The sequence below is a fragment of the Pogona vitticeps genome, chromosome 3 (genome assembly GCF_051106095.1).
Source record: "Pogona vitticeps strain Pit_001003342236 chromosome 3, PviZW2.1, whole genome shotgun sequence".
Classification (NCBI taxonomy): domain Eukaryota; kingdom Metazoa; phylum Chordata; class Lepidosauria; order Squamata; family Agamidae; genus Pogona; species Pogona vitticeps.
The window spans coordinates 215,651,194-215,674,508 of NC_135785.1; the positions used below are offsets into that span (position 1 = coordinate 215,651,194).

The window sequence follows — 23,315 nt, forward strand, 5'->3', positions numbered from 1 at the left end:
GGACATAGAAGGGCAAACGCTGTTTAGCGCGGCCCTGAAAGTCTGCTCCCCGCTGCACTTTCAGCTACCCCTTACCCTCGGACGCAGACCCAGTTACCTACATCATCTAGAACAGCCACAAGACCGCTGGGCATTCACCCTCGCTAGATGTAACATAGTACCATCAAGTCTAGTGCAGGGTAGGTACAAGGGCTTACCAACAGAACTGAGAGTTTGCCCATGTGGCCAGGGAAAGACTGAATCCCTGCAACACATGCTATTTTACTGTACACTGTACAAGGACATCCGTCTGTCACATCTGACAGCTTTTCTCCTCTCTCATTCCGGATGGGCAGACCTGAGGAAAATACAATACCTTCTATGTGACCTTAGTAAGGAAGTCACTCTATCCACTGCTAGATACGTCCAGGCCATTATTCAGAGACGCCGCAACATGCTTCCCCAAAACGAGGGGCTCCAATTACGATTTCCTGGCACCTCCTCTTGCCTGTAATGAATCTTTCCCCAGTATTTTATTGTGTTTTTATGTTATTTATGCAGCATGCCAATAAAGGTTTCTGTTTCTCTCTAAAAAAAAAAAGAATGTAGTGCGCTGTGAGTATAGTGCACGATTTGAGCTTGCTCACAGCTGCTTTGATCTTTCAAATTCGCTATGATGGTAGAAAAGCCCTTGTGCGAACGGAGTCCAGGGTTGCTCCTATGTAGGAGACTACTTGAGAAGGTATGAGATTGGACTTTTTTGCATTGATTTTTAGGCCTAATTTTTCCAGGGTGGATAGGCTGAATCTTGTGGCCGAGAGTGCTTCATGATAGAATCGGGCCACTAAAAGACAGTCGTTGATGTAAGGAAAGATTTTTATCTGTTGGGTCCGTAGGTACGCGATGACTGGTGCCATGCATTTTGTGAATGTCCTGGGGGCCGTTGAGAGCCCAAACGGTAGGGCAGTGAATTGGAAGGTATCGTTGTAGAACCGGAACCAGAGGAATTTTTGATGAGATGGTGGATGGAGATATGGAAATACGCATCTTGCAAATCGATGGTGATGAACCAGTTTCCCTGAGACAAGAGGGGAAGAATGGAGTCAAGGGTGAGTATACGGAATTTCTTATGAAGTATGTACCAGTTGAGGTCTCTTAAGTCCATGATGGGCCTTATGCTCCCGCCTTATGCATTCTTAGGGACTGCAAAATAATGGGAGAAATATCCATTGGTACTGTCAGATGGAATTTGGATTATGGCCTCTTTGGATAACAGAGATGAGATTTCCAAATGCAGTGGCATGGAAAAGTGAGTAGGTCTAATTGAATTTGGCGGAGGAATGCAAAAAATTCTATCCTGTATCCATGTTGAATGATACTAAGGACCCACTTATCGGTAGTGATGTTTTTCCATTCTTGTAGGAATGGGGACAATCTTGTATATGAGGGAGATTCAAGAGAATTGCTTACCCCTACGCTGGGTCTTGCGGAAGGACTGCTCAGGGCTACGAAGGCGTTGTTGCTTGAACAGCGGCGTAGGAAGCTGCTGAGTTTGGTAAGTGCGGTCCTGTTGCTGCTTACTGTACTGAGAGGGCTGGTACTGAGTAATGACTGATACTGTGGCTTTTTGTAGGATAGCTTGTGGTACATATATGGCTGGTATGGTACGTAGGATTTCGCTGTCTTTCTCATCTTATGGATATTGTCCATAGCTTTATCAGTTTTAGAGTTGAACAGCCTCACCGCATCGAAGGGAAGTTCCTCGATTTTGGTCTTGGTGTCTTCAAGGATGTTGGCTGTTCTAAGCCAGGCGTGGCGTCTAACAGCAATGGCAGTCAGCATGGATTTGGAAGCGATGTCAGCTGTGTGTTTTGCAGCAAATCGCTGTTGCCTGGTAAGGGTGTTAGCCTCTTCATAAACGTTGAGGGTTTCATAAACCTTGAGGGATCAGGTAATGATTGCAGCACTGGAACTATCTTGTCCCACAAGTGCTTCTGATATGCGCCCATGGCGGCCTGATAGTTAGCAATTTTAACCAACATTGCGGCAAACAAATACAGCTTCTTTCCAAAAGTGTCTGATTTCTTTCCGTCTTTGTCAACAAACTGATGATCTGGTACGGGATTTATATTGAGTAGTCTCAACCACAATGGAATTAGGTGAAGGATGCTTGGCCAGAAAGTCAGAGTCCAAACCATGAGTCTTATAGTGGTGCTCAAGCTTACATGGCACCTGTACCAGTGTAGAAGGTTTGTCCCAAGAAGATTTTACCAGCTCAAACAGAGCAGGAATGAGACTGAGGCTAGGAGAAGTTTTATCCTGCTCCATATCGTGAAAATCAAGGTCTCATTCTTGTTGAGGGATTTGCGCATCGAGCTGCAGAGGTGCTGCCATCCGCATAATAAGCTGTGCATAGGACGAGAAGTCCTCTGACGAGGGCTGAGATGACGAGCCCTGGGCGTCAGTATCAGCGGCGTCAGAGTCTGTGGACACTGTAGATGGATTAGATGACTGTGAGGAAATAAAAGGAGAACGCCTTGGTACTGTGTCTTCTGGTGCCATCTCCACATCTGATTGGGTGGACTGGGAGAAGGGTATGGTATCGTGGACATCAGGACCGGAGTAAAGCATCGTGGCTCGAACCGAAGAGTGTCCACCACTGTACTTAGCACGCTTTGGAAGTTCTGTAGGTACTGTAGGAAATTGCCTCTTGCGAGATGGCGCTTGAGGCGTAGAAAAGTCCTGTTGAGTATGTGGCTGACATGGGATAGAAGGAACCATGGTATGGTGCCACGGTACTTGCGCCTGAAGCTCCGACTGATAGGTGTAGCCCTGGTACGGATACGGTTGGAACGGAGCATTAAAAGGGGGGCCAAACTGCGGTGGTCCTTGCGGACGGTACCCATCACCACAATCCCGAGGCTGGCGCTTTGCGGTACACTTCCTAGGGTTTTCATGACCAGACTCCTGTTCAGATGGAGACTCGGTATCAGCCCGCCCTGAGTATTGAGGGCTTGTATGGGCAATGGCCCGGCTGGCATCTGGCTCAGCCTCAAATCGGCCCGAGTTTGGCAACATGCACATATTGTCCTGAGCCATCTGGGCTAAAGGAATGTGCTCCTCTGCATCAGAGAGTCCAATTGCTTCCCTCGAAGACTCCTCGAGCAATATCGAAGGAGCGGGAGGAGGCACAACAGGCAACTTGGCCGGTTTCTTCGCTGTCTTAGGCTTATCGATGGCCTTCTTTTTTGCAGGGTGAGAAGGCAGTTTGGCTTTTGATGGTTTGGAAGCGTCCTTACCCTTAACTGGCACAGAAATGGTAAGCAGCGGTTGGTCTGCTGGAGAGTTTTGTCTAGAGGCCTCAGCACGCGGCGGGGACAGTGCTGTGAGGAACGCGCTTTCCATATTTGGAGACAGTCTTTTCATAAAGGAAAGATCGAAATCTTTGGTGCCTTAATTGCTTGCTTTGAAAATCCTTTGCAAGCAGTGCAAGACTGATCTTGATGTGATTCTCCAAGACAAAACAAGCATTTATCATGTCTGTGATAAAGGAATTTTCTGGGAGCAGACGACACACTGCTTGAAGCCCCGAGGGGCCATAAACAAAAGGAAAAAAAGGGGATCCCTAGATTGGGGGGGAAAACGCGACAGAACAGAGATAAACAACTCAAATATAGCAGGTTCTGTCAAATAACCGTTAAAGTAAAAGAAAGTAAATAAATAAGCAAGAAAAAGGGTAGCTAGCTAGCTAAGTACTTAACGGTCAATAGCTCTGCTCTTCCTACGTCCTACAAGAACGGCAGAAAAAGAGGAACTGAAAGGAAGATGGGGGGGCTTATATACCCCGCGGGGGGGGAGCTAATTGACTCTTTTATCTTAAGCTCTAGAATTTTCCGGACATTCCTGCGCAGGCGCAGGATAACCCATTTGTGTGCATTCACAGAGACCACTACAAAGAACAAATTGATTTTTTAAAAATTGAACTAAAATTCCTCAGTAAGCAGACATATCTTTTATAGATCCAGGTACTCATTTAAGGTATGAAACTTTTTCTACATGCATGCCAATACAAGGGTTTCTTGCTCCATAATCACTCAGATTCTTATGATACTGGCTGGAATTGTTTTATTTTTGTGGCAATTACAGTCATAGGATTAAACGATTTCTGCGAAAGTAACACTGAGTAATTATAAGTGTGCCTTCCAAGGGCTGGTTCTCAGAATCTCAAATAGGCAAACACTGCAATATAATATAGCAGGAGGCCCCCAATGTGCACTCCAATGCACACATGACACACTTGCACCAATGGATGTACTCCATAAAATTTTGAATGCTACAAAACCATTATTTCCTCTTCAGAAAGTCACCTTCTATATTAGAAGAATGATGGCGGGAGCCAGGATACTATGTTATCCTTCCTCTGGTATTTAGGCTACCCGTTTCAGTGACATTCAAATTAGACTTATATGACACACACACAACACAGTATACTGCCTGCCGTCTGTGTTCATGAACTAATATAAGGAAGCTGTATAAATGTGAGGAAATGGGAGGTGACAGCTCAGCTGAAAATGTGGGCTTGCAAAAAGCATGATAATAAAGGTACCTGCATACAGTTGCTATAAAAATATCTCTCATCTGCAACTATTTTAATGTACAATGATGTTAGTCATATTTTTTCAGCATAAAAAGTTTGGCACCTCTCCCAAGTGATTTATACCTACTCTGCATAGTTGAAAAGTCGACTATCCCATAGTGTATGTGTCCCTCTAGGACCAGAGTGGAAGAAGCCAGCATCTGTTCCATCAAATTTGTTCAGTCCATCTTCAGAATTCTTCGAGGCATGACTATGTACGACATCCAAGAGGACTGTGATTCCCATTGAGTGGGCAACATCTATCAGTTCCTTCAAGTCATCTGGAGGTCCATAACGGCTAAAATGTATGAACATTTAAAATTACTGATTGTCAAAATTCACATTGTGATCCCCTTCCCCCATGCTTTACCATATTATGTAAAGGGGTAAGAAGTACAATTTGTATGTGTAAGATTTCTACCATTTTAGGGTAGAATATAAAGACTATGATAACATTTAAAAAGTGACTGCCAATCAGCAGGGTCAATTATAGTGTGATTCACAGAGTACAACTTTTGAATAAGTAGCCATGTTAGTCTGTCGAAGAGAGAGAGAGAGAGAGAGAGAGAGAGAGAGATGTGGCATTTAAAGGCTTAACTACTAGATTTTATTGTGAGATTTCATAGTTCAAGGCATGCCCGAGCAAGTGGACTTGATCCATGAAAAGCTCACATTAAAATATAGCAGTTGTTAAGATACCACAACATTTCTGTCTCTTGAACTGAATTGTTCCATTGTTTTTTCTTCTTTTGCCTGACAGAGTATAACCTGAAGTATGAGCTACCTTCTACTTTCTTTTTTCCTTGTGATGGCACATGTGTGAATACTGAGAGAAAGAGGGTGAAAGAAGACACTGGACAAGAAGCTTTAAACAAGTAACTAAGTCTTGCCTCAGGTGTATGAAAATGAAAGTCAGTCTATCTCACGTAGATACTGTGAGCATACATGAGATATAGGCTGTAAAGCACTTGGCATAATAAAAATACCTTAGAAATGAAGGACTGAAATTTTAATTTGCATCACTTAGCAGTCATTTCAGGAGGAAATTATATCTCAGTTCACATTCTAACTAGTTTTCAGAATGTTCTGCAATTCAGAAGCATAAGAGTCTTGATTGCAATGTTAAATAAATCTAGAAGTGGAACTGTAGCACAAAATGGTATTAAGAGAAATTGTACCTATAGCAGTATGTAGTTCCACATAACCACAAATATAATGTGATGTAATCTCTACAATGTAGCAAGATAATCTGGATTGCAAATGAGAAGCACTCCATTGGTTACAGAAGAAATATCTCATCTAAGTTACATGGCAGATTCCAGTCTAATACTGGAAAAAAGAAGCACAGCAACTAAATGTTTCTACCTAATGTAAAAGGCACTGTATTTTTAAAGCTTCTAACATGGTCAGGCAATCTGGCTAGGCCTGACAACTGCAGATCAACAAAATGTAGAGGGTCACATGTTTCCCATATATCCTGAATATATTTTTCATTCTCCTGCTCCATCTCCCACCTGTCCCCTCTCATCTGATGCAACAAAGCCATCATATCTCTATTATTTGGTTATTCAGAAGCTGTGTGATCTAAAGCCACCCACCCACATACAAATTGGCTGCTGATTTTCATGTACACTGTCCCAAAATCAAAACAAATGAAGTTGCAAATATATATGCAACTAGGCTATAAATGAGAAAGTCATTTATTCATTTATTTAACAGAACTCACAGTGTGATGCCTAGCTGTGTGCAACCATAACATGCATGTTGGTAAACAGCAGCTTTATAGGAAGTAATTGGGACTCAACACAGAAGTCATTTTCCCCTGCATTCATCCATAGCTGTACTGTAAAATTTAAAGGGTTTGCAATTGGGTGGATATTTTTCCCTAAAAAAATGATTAAATACCACTTTTACCCAATGCACAACATCAGATCTCTAATGTTTGCGTTAAAAGAAACAAGTACAATAGATTCTAAATATTTTTAACAGATGTGGGATGCTGTCCACTCAGTATTGCACCAACACAAGGGGTTTAACAAGTCATTTTAAATCAGGCTTGTCCAACCCGCGGCCCAAGGGCTGCATGCGGCCAGGTCAGCTCATAATGTGGCCCAGTGCAATTTTTTTTATTTTTAAAGACATTCCAAAGTTTCAAGTTACACTGCCGGTGCTTGCGGCCGGGGCACGTCACACCACTAGAGGGGGAGAGAGGGAATGAAGGAGTGGGAGAGGTCAGTGGGGCTGCGTGACTGCATTGCGCTGTCCCCATCAATAGGTGGAGCCCCTCCCAGCCCCATAAAGCTGCCGGAGTCGAAGCTGGCAGCCTCTGCCCTCTGAGATCGCAGCTGCCAGTAAGCGCGCTTGGAGCGGGGCTGCGGAGGACGGATAGGGCTGACCCCCTCAAGCAGCCCAAACCAAATGTATGTGCGGCCCAAACCAAATTTTCATCTTCTAGTGCGGCCCAGGGAAGGTGAAAGATTGGACACCCCTGGTTTAAATGATCAGTGCAACACCACTGGTTTAAATGATCAGTGCAATGAAAGAGAAAAGAAGATATTACAAAATGAAAGCACTCTAACATACCTTGATGCAGCAAAAAAGCTTGTAATCTGATAACCAAAACTGGCATAATAAGCATGTTCCATCACTGCCATTAACTGAATACAGTTATATCCTGTTTTGAAACAAAGAAGAAAACACCACTTGATGGTTGTGGCAGGCTTGCTCAAACCAATAAAAAATACCTTTATCTATGAGACACGCTACATTAGTAAGATCATTTATAAAATAAATGATTAGCAAACCTACCAAAATAAAACCCAAGGGAAAAATGACCTCCCCATCTATCCTTTGAAGGCCGGTTTCTCAAGTGATCCCCTAAGTGCACTCAAACATTAGCCTTTTAGGAAGAAATATGTGATATGCAAATACAGTCATAATTCAACTCCAGAATATTAACTATCCCAATCTACATGTCCTGAACTTCAACTGCACTTTTGATATTTACAGTGTTGATCATAAAAGGGAAAAGAGTAACTGACTATACACATATTAAACCTTGAGCTTTCCTTAATGTTTCAAACATACTCAATTTCCATCTAATCGTTAACATATTTTTCTCCAAATTCATTTCCCTCAAGGAATCTCTCTAAAAGAACGAACATTAAAGCAATGGAATTTTACTTTGAAGCTTACTGAAGGAGCTGGCGACCAAAGAAAAATAAAAACCTTTCTTTTTGTCCCTTATCCAACCCAAAATGTTTTTCTGTGATATTAAATGAAGGCAATCTGAAGGGAAAAGTACAGTTTAATGATGAAACCTCCAGCACTTAAAACAAATCTTTTACTAAGCTAACTTTTATGTCAGCAAACAAATGCAAGGATTATAGGAAAGGATAACCTTCAGATCTGTTTTGAAAGTCTGGGCAGGAGAGTTTCCACCTGATTCTTAGCTTTAACTAAAAATTTTGGCATAACATTTAACCTGCCAGTTAAAACATTAAAACATTTAACTTCACCAGTGTTGATGTAAGTCAGCTGTGATTTCAATATTTTCCTTCTGACACAACAAATCAAATAAGAATTAAGAGGTGCATGACATCAACTTAGGTTGCAATCACAGAGTTGCTCTTGATACATTGGTACACTGAACTGTGACATTCTTCTGATTCTAGCTATTTTTTTAATTCAGCAAAATTGCTTTATAATTTTTCACAATTAAGCCCATAGTGACTAAACAATTTTCAATACTATTTTTGCTGTCGTTACTATGCTTCTTCTTTCCTTCAACACCCAACTGTCTATTTTGTCCTACTGGGCATCAGATATAAACCATATTTTATAGTAGCAGTGAATAAAATGTTAAAACTTGCCTCCACAAACATTCTTTGAACATTTTTGTAGTTTAATAAGTCTTCAGGCAGAATGACATAAACTTTTAATGTACGGAATCAGATAGTTTGTACGCGGCCATTTTCATTTTTTTCCCCATGGCAACTAATCCGTTAATGTCTAAAACACTATAACAAAAATAATCCTGCTTACTCTCTAAAAGCCAAGAAAAACATTGCCTACTCTATTTGTGACACTATGGTGGCACGCAACTAGATTAATAAATAGATACAAGAGTGTTATTTCAATATATTGTACTGCACAAATAATGATCTAAACACTATGAAAAGCATTCGTTTGCGTCTGGGTTTCTGACCATTTGAAAAAATTTAAAGAGAGGCATTATTTCAGTAAATGTTCTGTACACAAAAATACATTGCTATGATGCATTAAATATCAACACAAGATACAATCCACAGACCCTCAAAATGAGCTCTTCTAATAAAAGCACAGGGCTCATTAAAAATTTATCTCAGAAGAAGCCTTAGATATTACATACCAAGATCCTTGACTTTCGGAAGTACATTGTGTGTGAAGTTTTTATATGAAGCTATTTTCCCTTCAGGGGAAGCAATTCCCACATGAGATTCATAGATCCTTAAGCTTTTCGGCTTCTTAGGAATAGGATGTCTCCTCTATACAAACGGGAAAACAGTTTGAGAATAAAAATGTGAGAAGCCACCCATTATATTATTCAAGAAGTAGTAAACTGTGTTAAAATCTGAAAAAGCATATGCAGTTTAAAAGAATATAACCATTATATTTAAAAAATCACATCAATTTTTTTATTGGAAAGGAATCTGCCTCCAATCTTGATTTGGCTTTTACAGCTTCTCTTCAGCAATGACCATTCAGCAGCAATGACCAGAAATTCAGCAGCAATGACCAGATATTCAGCTAGATGTATATGTTCATTTTGTCCAATGACTGTCACATAAAACCAGAGGAGTGTTTTCTCTTTATACTGCTGCTGTTCAATTAAACCAGTGTTTCTCAAAAATCTCTCCCCACAGAAAATCTGTTTCCATGTTGATGTGACTACCAAGCAACCTTGGTATGCTATGAAGTCTCTGCCATATGATAACATAGGAGAACTAGACAATTCCCTTGAACTTCATCATTAACATGTAGAGAGACACAAACAGCAGAGAAATGCGCAAAAAGTGTTTCCCTATAAACAAGCAAGGGAAGAAAAACTGGTCATTTCTGCCATCGTCAATTTCCTCACTAAAGAAGCATAGCTGCTTTTAGGGAAATGTAGGGATTTGAAGAAGGCTAAAAAATCTGCACATGTTTTGAAGTATGTCAATCCATATTTATCAGTTTCATTAGTGTTGTCTGCAAGGAACATTACCCTCTAAAACTGTTGTACATCCTCCACCCCAAACTTTCTCATCCATGCTTCCGCTCATTAAATCCAAAGGTTATTTTATTGAGCTTATAGAGCAGAAAGAACATCATGAATTACTAACCCATCTCTTGACTGCAGGGAAAAAAAATACAATTGTAATGAACTTGGGTAATTCTGTAATGCCTGCCATACAAGTATGGATTACTATAATGTGGAATGTGCTGGAATGTCAAAGCTCACAGAAGCTGTGAGATTACAGAACGATAGACAAAGCATAGAAACTTCTCTAATAAGTTAGTGACTTTTTAGTTACTGGTTTTGAAAGGAGATGGGTGTTTTGCAATACTAGTATGGATACTCTGCTATCTATTGCTATGTCAGTTTTACAAATACTGTACTTTTCTTCTGGTTGACCTATATTGGTTGCACATTCAATCTATAACATAGACACATTAACTAAAATATGTAAGAAGTAACACAAAAATAGGAATTAAGTTTTCCTAGAAGTGAAAAGTGAAGGCGTGAAAGCCTTCGAGGATACATTTCCCTAGAAGCCTAGACTCTAGAAAAACAATGATTAGAGTTCAGTTGCTTTCATGGTTTTTCTATTGTCTACGAGGCAATGTTTTCCTTTTCCTTCCCATGCACCCATAGTGCTGTCCACAAACTGTCTCTCTCTCCTCCCCACGTACCCATGGTGTGTCCACAAACTGTCTCTTGAGGGTTCCGATCAAGAGTATAGGGCGCACAAAATACTGTTATGGAAAGGGGAGCTCTCCTTCTCACAATTGTGCTGATGGAAGCAGCTTTGAAACCAGATGTTGTTCATTGGCTTTAGGCCAGAAGGGTTCTACTGAGACCCCATATGATTACTTTGAAAATAGAACCATACTCCAAATATTATACAAGCATTATATTTCAACTTGATTTCATTCTAAGGATTATATTAGGCATTAGTCCATTTTTTCACAAATATTTTCCTCCAGAATTTTATGGAGGCAGTCATGGAAGCCCTCAAATGCACCACGTGGGTGACAGAGAGATATTTTTGTATCATTTTTAACTGTACACTAAAAGGAACACGTTATCTCCTTCTAATAAGCTATATATTATACCAAACAACTGAGAAAGTCTTTGTAAATATTGAAGAAGAAACTCAATGAAACATGAATAGAATGGTCTTTTTTTAGTCCAACCGAAAACACAGGAAATACAATTTAGAAAGAACTGGGTAACACTAACACTTCATCCCATTTTACATTTCAAACATGTTTAAACTGCTTACTCTATACGGAAGGGGTGGGTCCCAGAACACCCAGTCATAGTTGATATTGGCATCCTCACGAACTACATATCTTGCCCAAGGAGAAATGCGATAAAGAATCTCTCCGTTTTGAGTTTCTATCACAAGCTACAAAAATCAAGAGTGAAAGAAAGAACAAAGTTGTGATTAGTTATTAGTGTTCACATATAGGTGCCACTAAAAGCAACAGTCTCACATTTTATCCCTCCTAATAACATTTTATAGTTCAAAAACAAGTAACAATTGCACCATCATCTTGAATGTTCATTCAGTTTTGACAGACAGCAGCCACTACTGTGGGCTGAGGTAACCGACAACAAACATACACAACATTCATTAAGTGTTTTGTACTACTCACTGTTACTGAAAGAAGGAACCTACAACTGAGTTCAGCTGCATTCATAAATTAATATATTCGTTCAGTAAATTTATTGACTACATTACCATAATCTTGCAGGGTCATATATAACTATCAAACATACTATAAATGCCCTTATCAGCTGAAATATTCAAAGAAAAAAAACCTGATCAAAACAATCCATCACAATGACTGAAATCCTGTTGCTTAATTATGCATGCAGAAGGTAAATGGCATAACATTCAGTCACTTCAAGTTGGCAATTAAGGAGTCCCCAATGGGATTCTCAAGTGTGTGCCAAGCCAGTGGGTACATGTGTTCCAATGAATCCCAAAAGACACTCATTTCTTGCTAGTTAAAAGTGACTGAACTTTATGCCACTTACCTCTTCTATGTGGCAACAGGATTCCAGCAAAACAACAACTACAACAACAAAGAAAGTCTTGGTTATCATATAGCTTTTAAGAGGCAGCCTTAAATACACCACAGTTACACAAGAAGAGCGCTCCAATAGGCGGGAAAAGTTCATTCTGGGTTACCACCAGATACAGATTGTTATACAGCCAAGCAAGCCTTCTTTAATAATCTTAAAGAATCTAAACTGGGGTGAGGCAGGGAACTCCACCAGGTAAGCTTGTCGCAAGCTATATGTTAACAAGACCTAGTTCATTAGCTAACAGACTGCAATGCTGTGCAATGAAAGTATTGTAGTGAATTAAGAAAAATAAATAAACTAGAACAAACAGACAAGATGAGCAAGCATTGATGTAATAACGGTGTATCTCATAGTAGGTAATCTGAGTGAATTAAACTGGCCTGCAGAGAATTTCTAGTGTGATATAGTGTATAGAGTGATGGGATACGATTCTGAGGGAGTGAAACTGGTAAAACCAATCCTTAAATATTACACTTATATTGAAAGCCCTATTAGGTAGGGTTGCTATAAATCAGTTCCAACTTGATGACACATAACACGAATAGTATTACAAGACAGGGAGAAAGGTTCCATTCTATCAATTATCTTCATATCATGTACAATTTTATCAAGACATCTACCATAATAAGATTGTTTTCCTAGCTAATTATTGCCGCTTCACATCCCATCCATATGAATGTGATGCTTCAATTAATTTATCCTTATTTAGCCATAGGACATCATTTTACATTTACTTAGACTGAACCTCTTTTGTAATCTCTCTGTCCACTGCACAGTTTGGAGAGATCATTTTGGGAATCTGTACCTCTCTGATAATACTTGTTTTAGTTATCTCCTTTCCCCCATCACACACAAACCATTTCATTGTCTAAAGACAGCACAAAAGATGAAGCCCTAAATGAAATATAAAAATTATATTTTATAAGTTATATAATTACATTTTAAGTTACATTTTAAAATGCAATGTAGTTAAATAAGTAGACAACAGCCTCACCTCACTTGCTTATTGGAACATTTCGCAAGACTAAGTCTTGAGAAAAGGCAACATCTTAAGACAAATACAATTAGAATAACAGAATCATAATATAATTGAATTGGAAGGAGCCTAGAAGGCCAGTGAGTCCAAACCCCTGTTCTGTGCAGGGGATCTAAATCAAAGGAGATATGAAAGATGGTGATCAATTTTTTTCTTGAATGCTTCCAATGTTGGATTGTTCACCATCTCCAGAGATACAGTGGGGTCTTGACTTGAGAACTTAATCCGTATTGAAAGGCGGTTCTCAAGTCAAAAAGTCTGTAAGTCAAGTCTCCATTGACCTACAGTGTATTGAAAACCCGTAACAGGCCATTTTTGTTCCATTTTTTCTGGTCTGTAAATCAAATCTCAGTCTGCAAGTCAAACCTAAATTTTGCGGCCAGAGACGTCTGTAACTCAAAAAGTCTGTAAGTCAAGCCGTCTGTAAGTCAAGGGTCCACTGTAATTAGTTCCATTGTCATAATGCTCTAATACATAGTTAGGAAGTTTTTCCTGATATTCAGCCAAAATCTGGCTTCCTTTAATTTGAAGCCATTATTACGTGCATTATTGCACTTTGTGATGCCCCTCCTCTATATGACAATTTGAAAAGGGCTATCATATCTCCCCATATACCGTGTTTCCCCGATAAGATCTATCCCGAAAATAAGCCCTCCCCTTACTGTGTAACATTCCTCTAAAATAAGCCCTCCCTGAAAATAAGCCCTATTGAGATTGATTTTCGCGCCACGCCGTCCCATTACCAGGCAGCGAAAGGAGGGCAGGCAGGCGAGGGCAGGCGGGGCGGCGGCGGGCGCGGGCTCGGCAAGAAAGGCGCGCCTGGCTGAGAGAAAGCGCGGACCGGCCGGGCCAGCCTTCCAGCTCCCGGGAGCAGCAGCAGCAGCAGCAGCAGCAACAGCAGGAGCCAGCCGGCTCTGCAAGAGGAATTGCCGGCTTCCCATAGCGAGCAGGGGTGGCAGGAGATTCCTTCCTCCCCCCGCCCACCTCACCCTCCGGCCGGCTTCCGAAGGACCAACAAGGGCGAGATGAGTGCTGTCAATGTTCATTAAAATAAGCCCTCCCCTGAAAATAAGCCCTCTGGTGTTTTTCTTTCCCCCAAAAATAATAAGACAGTGTCTTATTATCGGGGAAACACGATACTTCTTTTTCTCAAGGCAAAACATACCCAGCTCTTTAAGTCTTTCCTCATAGGGTTTGGTGTTCAGTCCCCAGATCATCCTTGTTGCCATCATATGAACCTGTTTATTTATTTATTTATTTATTTATTGGACTTCTATACCGCCCCATAGCGCTACAAGCACTCTCCGGGCGGTTTACAATTTTTAATTGTACAGGCTACACATTGCGCCCCCAGCAAGCTGGTACTCATTTTACCGACCTCGGAAGGATGGAAGGCTGAGTCAACCTTGAGCCGGCTATCTGGGATTTGAACCCCAGGTCGTGAGCACAGTTTTAGCTTGCAGTACAGCGTTTTAACCACTGCGCCACGAGGCTCAAACTGTTCCAGTTTGTTGCCATCCTTATTGAAGTGTGGTGCCCAGAACTAGACACAGTACTCAAGATGAGGTCTAACCAGTGCTGAATAGAGAGGAACCAGTACTTCACAGGATCTGAAGAGTATAGTTCTGCTAATGCAGCCTAAAATAGCATTGGCCTTTTTTGCAGTTACACTGCATTATTGGCTCATATTCACCCAATTTTGTATCTTCTGCCAATTTGATAAGTATTCCTTGCACTCCCTCATTCAAGACATTAACAAAAATATTGAATAACACCCGGCCCAGCAGCCTTGAGGGACTCCAGTTGTCACCTCCCTCCCAGTTTCAGATGGAGCAATTGATAAGCACTCTCTGAGCATGATTCTGTAACCAAATGTATATCCACCTGACACTTGGGCTATCCGGCCCACACCTAGTTAGCTGGCTAATCAGAATATCATGGGGCAATTTATGAAGGGCTTTGCTGAAGCCAAGATATATTACATGTACAGCATTCCCACAGCCTACCAGGGAAATCACCCAAACAAAACGGTTGCATTTCTCATCTATTCAAGTATTATTATCTGATTACTAGTCTATTCATGTATTCAATTATAGGTGGAAGAAACCCCTGCCTATACAGGAATCTTCTTATAAGGAAGAAAGCTCATTTTGCAAACCAGATGATTTGGTAGTGTTGCCAAGTATTGGGACATTTGACTTTGACAAACCCAAATCTGAAGCTTTACACTTTTCTTGTTTTCCCTTGCTGCTTGACAGTTCCTATTATGCTGAACAGCTGGTATACTGTAGTATCTGCATCCTACATATTTTGCACAAGTCCTGCCTAGATCAAGAAGTACAAATAATATACAGCATTTTCTTTCCTGGAAAAAAGCCCCAAACCACTAGACTATGTCAACAGTCTGTTATTCCTCTGCTTGTTTAAAAAAATTAATTCATAACACCCAAATCTCCCTAAGGAGCATAGGTCCTTCAGACAGGGGTTTCGCAGGCCACAGACCTACCACCTTACACTGGGGCAAGTCCTCAACCTCCAGCAGTGCGTAGCATTTGCGCCTGGATCAAGCCTGACCTTAAAAGAACACTTTATTTTTACTCAGTACTTTGCAAGTACAGCAACATGGACTTTGTGATTCCCTAGATCTCACAGCTCCTCAGTTAATTAGGACTTCTCTGGTAGCTAGTCAATGGCGTTTACCAATCCTATGGATTTAGCCAAACGCTACTGGCCCAATCCTCTGTGATGATTTTTATAATTATTTTTATTAACAAAATATAGTTTCATAGAAACAGTTTGTTTTGCTCAAGTATTAGCATAAAGACATGTTCAAAGGATTACCATAGTTAAATACAACAACTAATTCTCATTAAAATAACAAACACTAAAACTGGGCTAAGATTGGCTAGCCCCACTTCCTTCTTCTATTACTTACATTCTTTTTCCTTCAAGCTGCATAACACAAACCATTAAGAACTTCTCTCAGGCAAAAGTTCTCTTCCACTTCATGATCTCCTTCTCCTCAAACATAACCCATTTTCTACATTCCTCAGACTTCCTTCTTCACGACTGTAAACCAATTAACTCAAAGAAGCCTAACTGTCTGATCTGCCTACAGTTCTTATGGAGATGCAGGTGGTTTATCTCCATTCCAATTTAAAAATAATGTATTGGGTCTTTGTGCTAGACCTCCTTGTCCTTGCATCCTTCTCAGGTTTTACTCTGCACCAGCCTGGCTGTAAATTAAGAAAAACAACCTCTCTGCCTTTCTCACATTCCCATGTCTTCAACTCCTTTCACTTTTAAAACCTAACAGACTCTATTTATTTCCTCCTCATTGACTACAAATCCCACTTTCCATTAATCTCCAACTACAAGTCCCACTCTCCTTCAATCTCATGACAACAGCGATAGGCCCTCACGCCTGAAATGCACTAAAAATCTTTGTCTCCCTGCAGTGAAAATGGATGTAAGCTTGTAAAGGATGGCAGTGGTGCCCCTCAACACTTGGCAGACCCCCAGTTTCCATGGAGACTACGATGGGCCTGACTGTGGTCGTGTTTGCCAAGGAATTGGAGTACTTAACAGAGTGGGCATGGTAGAAACTAATGCGCAAGATCATCCAGTGGATGATGTAAAGCTTTTGAAGGTCTGCCCATCTGGCTAGAACAAAATTGTAACAAATCTTTTCTATCAAATTGTATTGTACTGTGTTCAGTTTTTTAGAAGATTCTTGTTGTGTTCCAAGAGCTACTGTGTAAAATTATTAGGTACTGCATGCATCTTCAGAATTTATCATCAACTCATAACCGCAGTTCAATCTTGTTCTTAGTAGTAAAGACTCAAACTGTCATAGATGGATCTCTTTGAAACAGAAACAAGAACACCGCTCAGACCATATGGATACCACAGTAAAGTCAGACCACAGTTACTAGGCAAAATAATTCAAAGATTGAACCTACTTTAAGAAGAAGCAAGTGAATAATAAAATAGAAATGATTATTCAGGAACAAGGTTTTTATGTTGAGGAAGCACATTTTGTCAATTTGAGGAAATCTGAAAAGGGCAATGTCCTTCTTTGACTATAAGGGAGAAGGAGCAGGATTGTTGGCCAGAGGCATTCTGAAATTTCTGCAGTGCGCAATGCAACTTACTATTCCCAGTTTTAATATCATCTTTAATGTAACAGACAGGAAGGTAGAGAGAGGCACATCAACTATTGAACTATATTCCATATATTCACAATCATTAGAGCATATCCCTTAGTATGCCTTAAATTCACAGTGCTCACTTAAACAGACACTGTCATGGTGCAAAGCCTTAAGATGAACAGCTTGCAAAACATGGACAACACTCAATCACTTCATTGTACTGAAAATAAACAACAAACAATGGGCAGAATTCAGAACATGACATTTCTTCGAATCTTATGAAAATTTAGCTTGTTGTGGTTTCTTCACAGATCTATTCATATTCATCACAGATCCTTCATATTTTTAGAAGGTATGGCATGAACTTCCTCTCCATTCAATGATTGCTTCAGAGAATTTACAAAACAAAAGGAACTGGTACATCCACAGAAGTCCAGATTATAAATGAGAGATGAAGTCTCAGGATATAGAAAACAGAATAAAGTTATTTATTCTGTATTCTTAACGGATAGTTAAAAAGCTCAACACATTTCGGCATCGAATCATATACATTTTTTGAAAAAATATATCTACAGCTTGGTACTCTCGATTTTACATAAATACATACATTTAAACTGAGCACATTAGGCATGATAAAATATACTAGACAGAATATAAAACACATACAGAGCTTCTTTATACTCTCTGCCCCTTGGTCTATACCAGCTCCAAAAACATTTGAAAGTGCTAGCACTGAAAAAGGAGGCACCCTTTAAAGGTACGTAAAGATGAAGGCGGTGAGATGACCAACCCAGCAATGTTATCATAATAATGGGAGAAAGTCTATTTCTTTGTTTAACCCCGTGAGGTACTAGGGCGTTCAGTTTCAAGATCCAGTCAATTTCCCTTTTTAGTAAGGACCTTTCATAGTTCCCAGGAACTCTCTCTATGGCCCAGAACATTGGAAGTCAAATCTTAATGTTAAATAGGTTACTTACAAACTGAGAAAATACATACTGTATTTGCTGGCGTATATGACTACTTTTTTGTCCTTAAAAACATGCCTCCAAGTGGGGAGGTCGTCTTATACACTGAGTGCACTTCAGTTAGGATAGAAATAGCTGACCATAGTAGCCTTCCAATGCCTGCCCACCTCATTCTATATACCGTCCAGTATCACGTGGTACTCCCCCCACTCTTGGCCAGGGACTCCCCAGCACAGATGGGAAAGACAAGGCTGCCGGGGCGTCTGGCTACCGTCTTCGGGATTCCCCCTGCACCCACCGAGAGAAGACGGCCAGAAGTGGGTAGGCCGACCCGGGAACGCAGGCTGGCCCATCTGGGAAGGGTGTCCCTGATGCTCCTCCCCACCCCTGGGCCTGCCACTGAAACCAATGCAAGCCTCCTGGGTTGCTTAGGCCTGGTGTCCCCCCCCAGCTTCCGAGCCCTCGTCGGGTGAATCTCCGGCTGCTGTGACTGAGGGTGGAGGATCTTATGAAAAGTGGGCTCGCCCTGTCAGTCCGCCCCACCGCCACCTAGCCTTTAAGACCTTCCCCCCCACACCTCAGGTAAGCCCTACCGTCGCTTGGGCCCCAATCCGTGGCACGCCTCGTTATGGGGGGAGAGAGGTAAAAGGCAGAGGGAGGGGGTAGTCTTATATGGCGAGTATATAACAAACTCTATATTTTGAATGGAAATGTTTGGGTCGTCGTATACGCCCAGTCGTCTTATACGCCGGCAAATACGGTAGTAACAGGCTTTCCAAAATATATTTCTAAAAGAGTATGATTCAGTAGAACTCGGTTTGAGCACTCCACTTAACAATACATTAAAAACAAGCAAGAAACAGCTAATTCATTTTGTCCAATTCAAAATTCTATTTATCTTTCAAAGAACGTTTTGTACAAGAATTAGAAAAAAGTGTATCAAGCTGATTCCAACTTATGGTTTTCTAGGAAGAGCTTACAATGAAGTGCCATCCAATGGTTTCCAATGGAGAAAAATCAAAAAATCATCATAAATTAACGAAGTGTCAGAACAACACCAAAATCAGTTTGCATAGGTTTCAGGAGGTGGACTAACCATTGCAATCATTTAAAACAGCTTCCAAACATTGTAAGACACTTTTAAAGGAACAAAAAAGGACTTCGCAAAGGCATTGAAATGTATTGAGTTGGCTTCAATACATTCCAATATAGGAAACATTGTTTCACTCAACGATGTTTCCTATGGGGATTTTCACTGAACAATGGCAATCCGTTCCAATTGGAACGGATTAACCGGTTTTCAATGCATTCCTATGAGAAATGGTGTTTCACAGAACGATGTTTCACACAACGTTGATTTTTTTGGAACCAATTAACATTGTTGTGTGAGGCACCACTGTATCTAGGTTCAGACTTCTGAGAAAGCACTGTGTAATATTTCCAGAGATAATCTTCTAGTTACAGAGACAAAGTAGAATACACTGCTAGCACTTCCATGAAAGTAGCTCACTGCTGTTGAGAAATTATATTTAAGCAACAGTAATAAATATTTTACCTTGCCTGAAGGTATTCACATGAAATGAAGAGGAGAAAAAAAACTGTACCTACTCCCGCTTCATTAGTCCAAAAGAAAAGTGATCAAACCCTGAACACTGTAAACAGATAGACCTGTACTTGTAGCACTGTTGTAATAGTGCTTTCTTTTTGAAGAGAAAAACTTAAAAATCAGTGCATGTCATCCTCATAATCTATTTGGTAAATACAAAGTGTTTGTTTTAAGTGTTTGACATGAGTAAAGGATAAATTGAAGAGGTAAATAAAACAAGAGCTAATTAACAACCAGATAATCTGAAATTTATAGCTGCTTTCACAAATATTACCCAAATAATCTTCCTACTTCGTGTTCTCTTAGTTGGATAATCTAATGTGGGACAGTTGTGTATATTTTCAGCACAGATAATAATTTCTGTTGATTCTCTCAGAGCAGGAACTAATCTCCCCAAATTTAAAAGACAAAAAAAGAGGGAGAAGCAAAATAAAAATAAACTAGTGGAAGCATTAAAATAAATTCCAGTTCCAGATTACAATAAATTACTTATACAACATTTGTGTACCACAAACATATGAGTAGTACAATACAATACAATACAATATAATACAATACAATACAATATTTATTTATACCCCGCCAATTTAGTGAACATGCCACTACTCTGGGTGGCTTACAAAATATTATAAAACATACAGCTGAAAATATTATAACCATATAAGATATATAAAACATACTGTATTAAAATAAAACAAACGAAACCCTAACCCCTCCAATCAAAATCACCCATCTGGGACATAGGATGGCAGTCAATGGGTCAGCAATTTTTACAAAAGGGTGGTGCTTGGTAAGGCCTGAGTAAAAAGCCAGGTTTTAATGTGCTTTCGGAAGCTCAGGAGGGTGGGGGCCAGTCGCACCTCCACAGGAAGAGAGTCCAGAGCGAAATGGCCACTACTGAAAAGGCCTGGTTTCTAGTTGATGCCTTCTGGGCCTCTTTTACGGTGTGGGGGGGAGAACATGAAGATGACCTAAGGGAGAGGTGCTCTGACACATAGCAAGGTCCTAAATCATAAAGGGCTTTATAAGTTAGCATCAAAAAAACAGAAATCAAGCCTTCTTGGCAGTGGCCCCTCGCCTTTGGAACAATTTACCTGTTGAGATCCACCTGGCTCCCTCGCTGAGGGCCTTCAAGACTAACTTGAAGATATGGCTACACAGGCAGACCTTCCCTATAGCCATTACCTAGCCTATATCCCCTCCTCCTCCTCCTCCTCCCCCCTTTCTTTTTTCCTTTCCCATCTTGCATTAATCTGGATTTTAACTTAGTTTATTTTTATATTATATGTAAACCGTCCAGAGTAGACATATTCTAGATGGGTGGTATATAAATCTAATAAATAATAAAAATAAATAAAATAAAACACTTTGAATTTGGCCCAGAAGCATAATGGCAAGGACAGGTGCAATATGGTCAAATTTAGATGTATCAGTGACCAGCCTGGCCACTGCATTTTGCACTTGCTGCAGCTTCCAAACTACCTTCAAGGCAGCCCCACACAGAGAGCACTGCAATAGTCAATCCTCAAGATTACCAACACATGAAACAGTATTATTAGGGATCTCCTGTCGAGAAGGGGATGGAGGTGTGCAATCTGCCTCAGATGGAAAAAGGCAGATTTGGCCACAGCCAGGATCTGTTTTTCCATTGAGAGGGTCATGTCCAGAAGCACACCCAGATTTTGCACCTGATCCTTCAGGGGGAGTGTGACCCCATCAAGATCAGGTAACAAGCCCCCTAACCAATCAGGATGCCCTCCCAACAACAGGATCTCCATCTAGTCAGGATTCAATTTCAGCCTCTTTGCCCTCACCCAGACCATAACTGTGGTCAGGAAACATTTCAATGTCTGAACAATTTCCTCTGCTGAAGAGGAAAAGAAGATACAGTGGTGCCTCACTTAGCGAGGTTAATCTGTTCCGGATTAACCCTCGCTCAGCGAATCCATCGTTAAGTGAAACAAAAAAGTCCATAGGAACGTATTAAAACTGATTTAATATGTTCCTATGGACTTAAAACTCACCGTTCTGCGAGTTTTCTCCATTGCGGGGGCCATTTTGGATGCCTCGTTAGCGAGGCAAAACAGTGGTCGCCATTTTGTTTTAGCGGCGGCCATTTTGGAACCGCCGATCAGCTGTTCACTATGCTTTGATCGCGTCCGCGCGATCATCGCATAGCGAAAAAATCCCATAGGGGCCATCGCTGAGCAAACGCTCCAGCGATGGCCCGGGACCCATCATTGTGCGGATTCATCGCATAGCGAAGCGTTCGCTATGCGAGGCACCACTGTATAGAGTTGCTTATTATCAGCGTACTGATGACAGTGATCTCCAAATGATCTCTCCCAGCAGCCTCATGTAGATATTAAACAGCAAGGGGTAGATGATTGACCCCTGTGGAACATCACATTGTAGTGTCCACGGGGATGAAACAGCTTCCCCAAGATGAACTCTCTGGCATCGGCCATCGAGGAAGGGAAGGCGCCAGCATAATGCTAGACCTCTGATTCCCAATCTCGATAACCGATCCAGGAGGATACTGTGGTCAATAGTATCAAAGGTGGGCAAGAGGTCTATAAGAACCAACAGGGTCACACTTCCCCAGTCAGTCTCTCATAATAGATCATCTAACAGGGTGACCAGAAGTGTCTCAGTCCCATGACATGGGCTGAACCCCAATTGGAATGGATCCAGACTATCCGTATCCTCCAAGAACATTTGCAGCTGGTCAGCCACCAACCTCTCAATGGTTTCCCCATGAAGGGTATGTTAGCAACTGGACGACAATTGTTTAAATCATTGGTTGGCAAATTAACTTTTTCAGAATGGGGCAGATCATTGTCTCTTTCAAAACAGGGGGCAAATATTCGTCCTGTAAGGAGGAGTTCATGATCTGAGTGGTCCATCAGTGCCCTGGCTGATTTTAAGAGACAGGCTGGACATGGGTCTAATTGGGAGGTTGTGGCCTTAGACCGTGAAAGTGCTTTGTCCACATCATCATGTGGCACAGGCTGAAACTGATCCAACAAAGCCAGATAAGACTGTGTGTTGGATATCTCAACATGACTTATTGTACTAACAGAGTCAAGGTCCCTAAGGGTGGCCGCAATCTTAATGTGAAAGTGGGCTGCAAACTGCTCACAAGTAGTGACATCTGGTGAGGCCCTAGATGTTGTCTGGCTCCAGTGAGGTTGTGGAAGACTCTAAAGAGTTCCTCCTGATGGTTAGCTGCCTCACTGACACACCTGATGTTGTTTGTTTGTTTGTTTATCAGATTTATACCCCACACCATCTGGCAGCCAGGCCACTCTGGGAGGCTAACAACAGCCTCCTTAGTGGCATGTATGGTGTTATAATATTTACCAGACATCTTTTTTACTGCAGCCCAATCCATGGAAACTTTTCTCCAAATGCTCTTCTGAAAACCAAGGGGATGGGCGAGCCCTGATACAGGGAAGGAGTTTAGGTGCAATGGAGTTAACTGCCCCAGTTGCAGCTAAATACCATTCTGCAACTTGAGCTTTATTTTATTTATTTATTTATTTATTTGATTTTTACCCCGCCCCCTCTAGACCATGTCTACTCTTTGTCACCCATGCCAAC

The 23,315-nt window shown here is 41.0% G+C and overlaps 1 protein-coding gene across 2 annotated transcripts in view; it reads right to left on the reverse strand.

Annotated features, from left to right (window-relative positions):
- Positions 1-23,315, reverse strand: part of GBE1 (1,4-alpha-glucan branching enzyme 1) — a 197,282-nt gene that overhangs the window by 87,682 nt on the left and 86,285 nt on the right. For both annotated transcript variants that reach the window (XM_078388996.1, XM_078388995.1), the window contains exons 4-7: positions 11,143-11,268; positions 9,006-9,141; positions 7,199-7,289; positions 4,704-4,913 (exon numbers count right to left, since the gene is read on the reverse strand). In XM_078388996.1, coding sequence (XP_078245122.1) covers positions 4,704-4,913; positions 7,199-7,289; positions 9,006-9,141; positions 11,143-11,268 — 563 coding nt within the window. The remainder of the gene's footprint in view (positions 1-4,703; positions 4,914-7,198; positions 7,290-9,005; positions 9,142-11,142; positions 11,269-23,315) is intronic.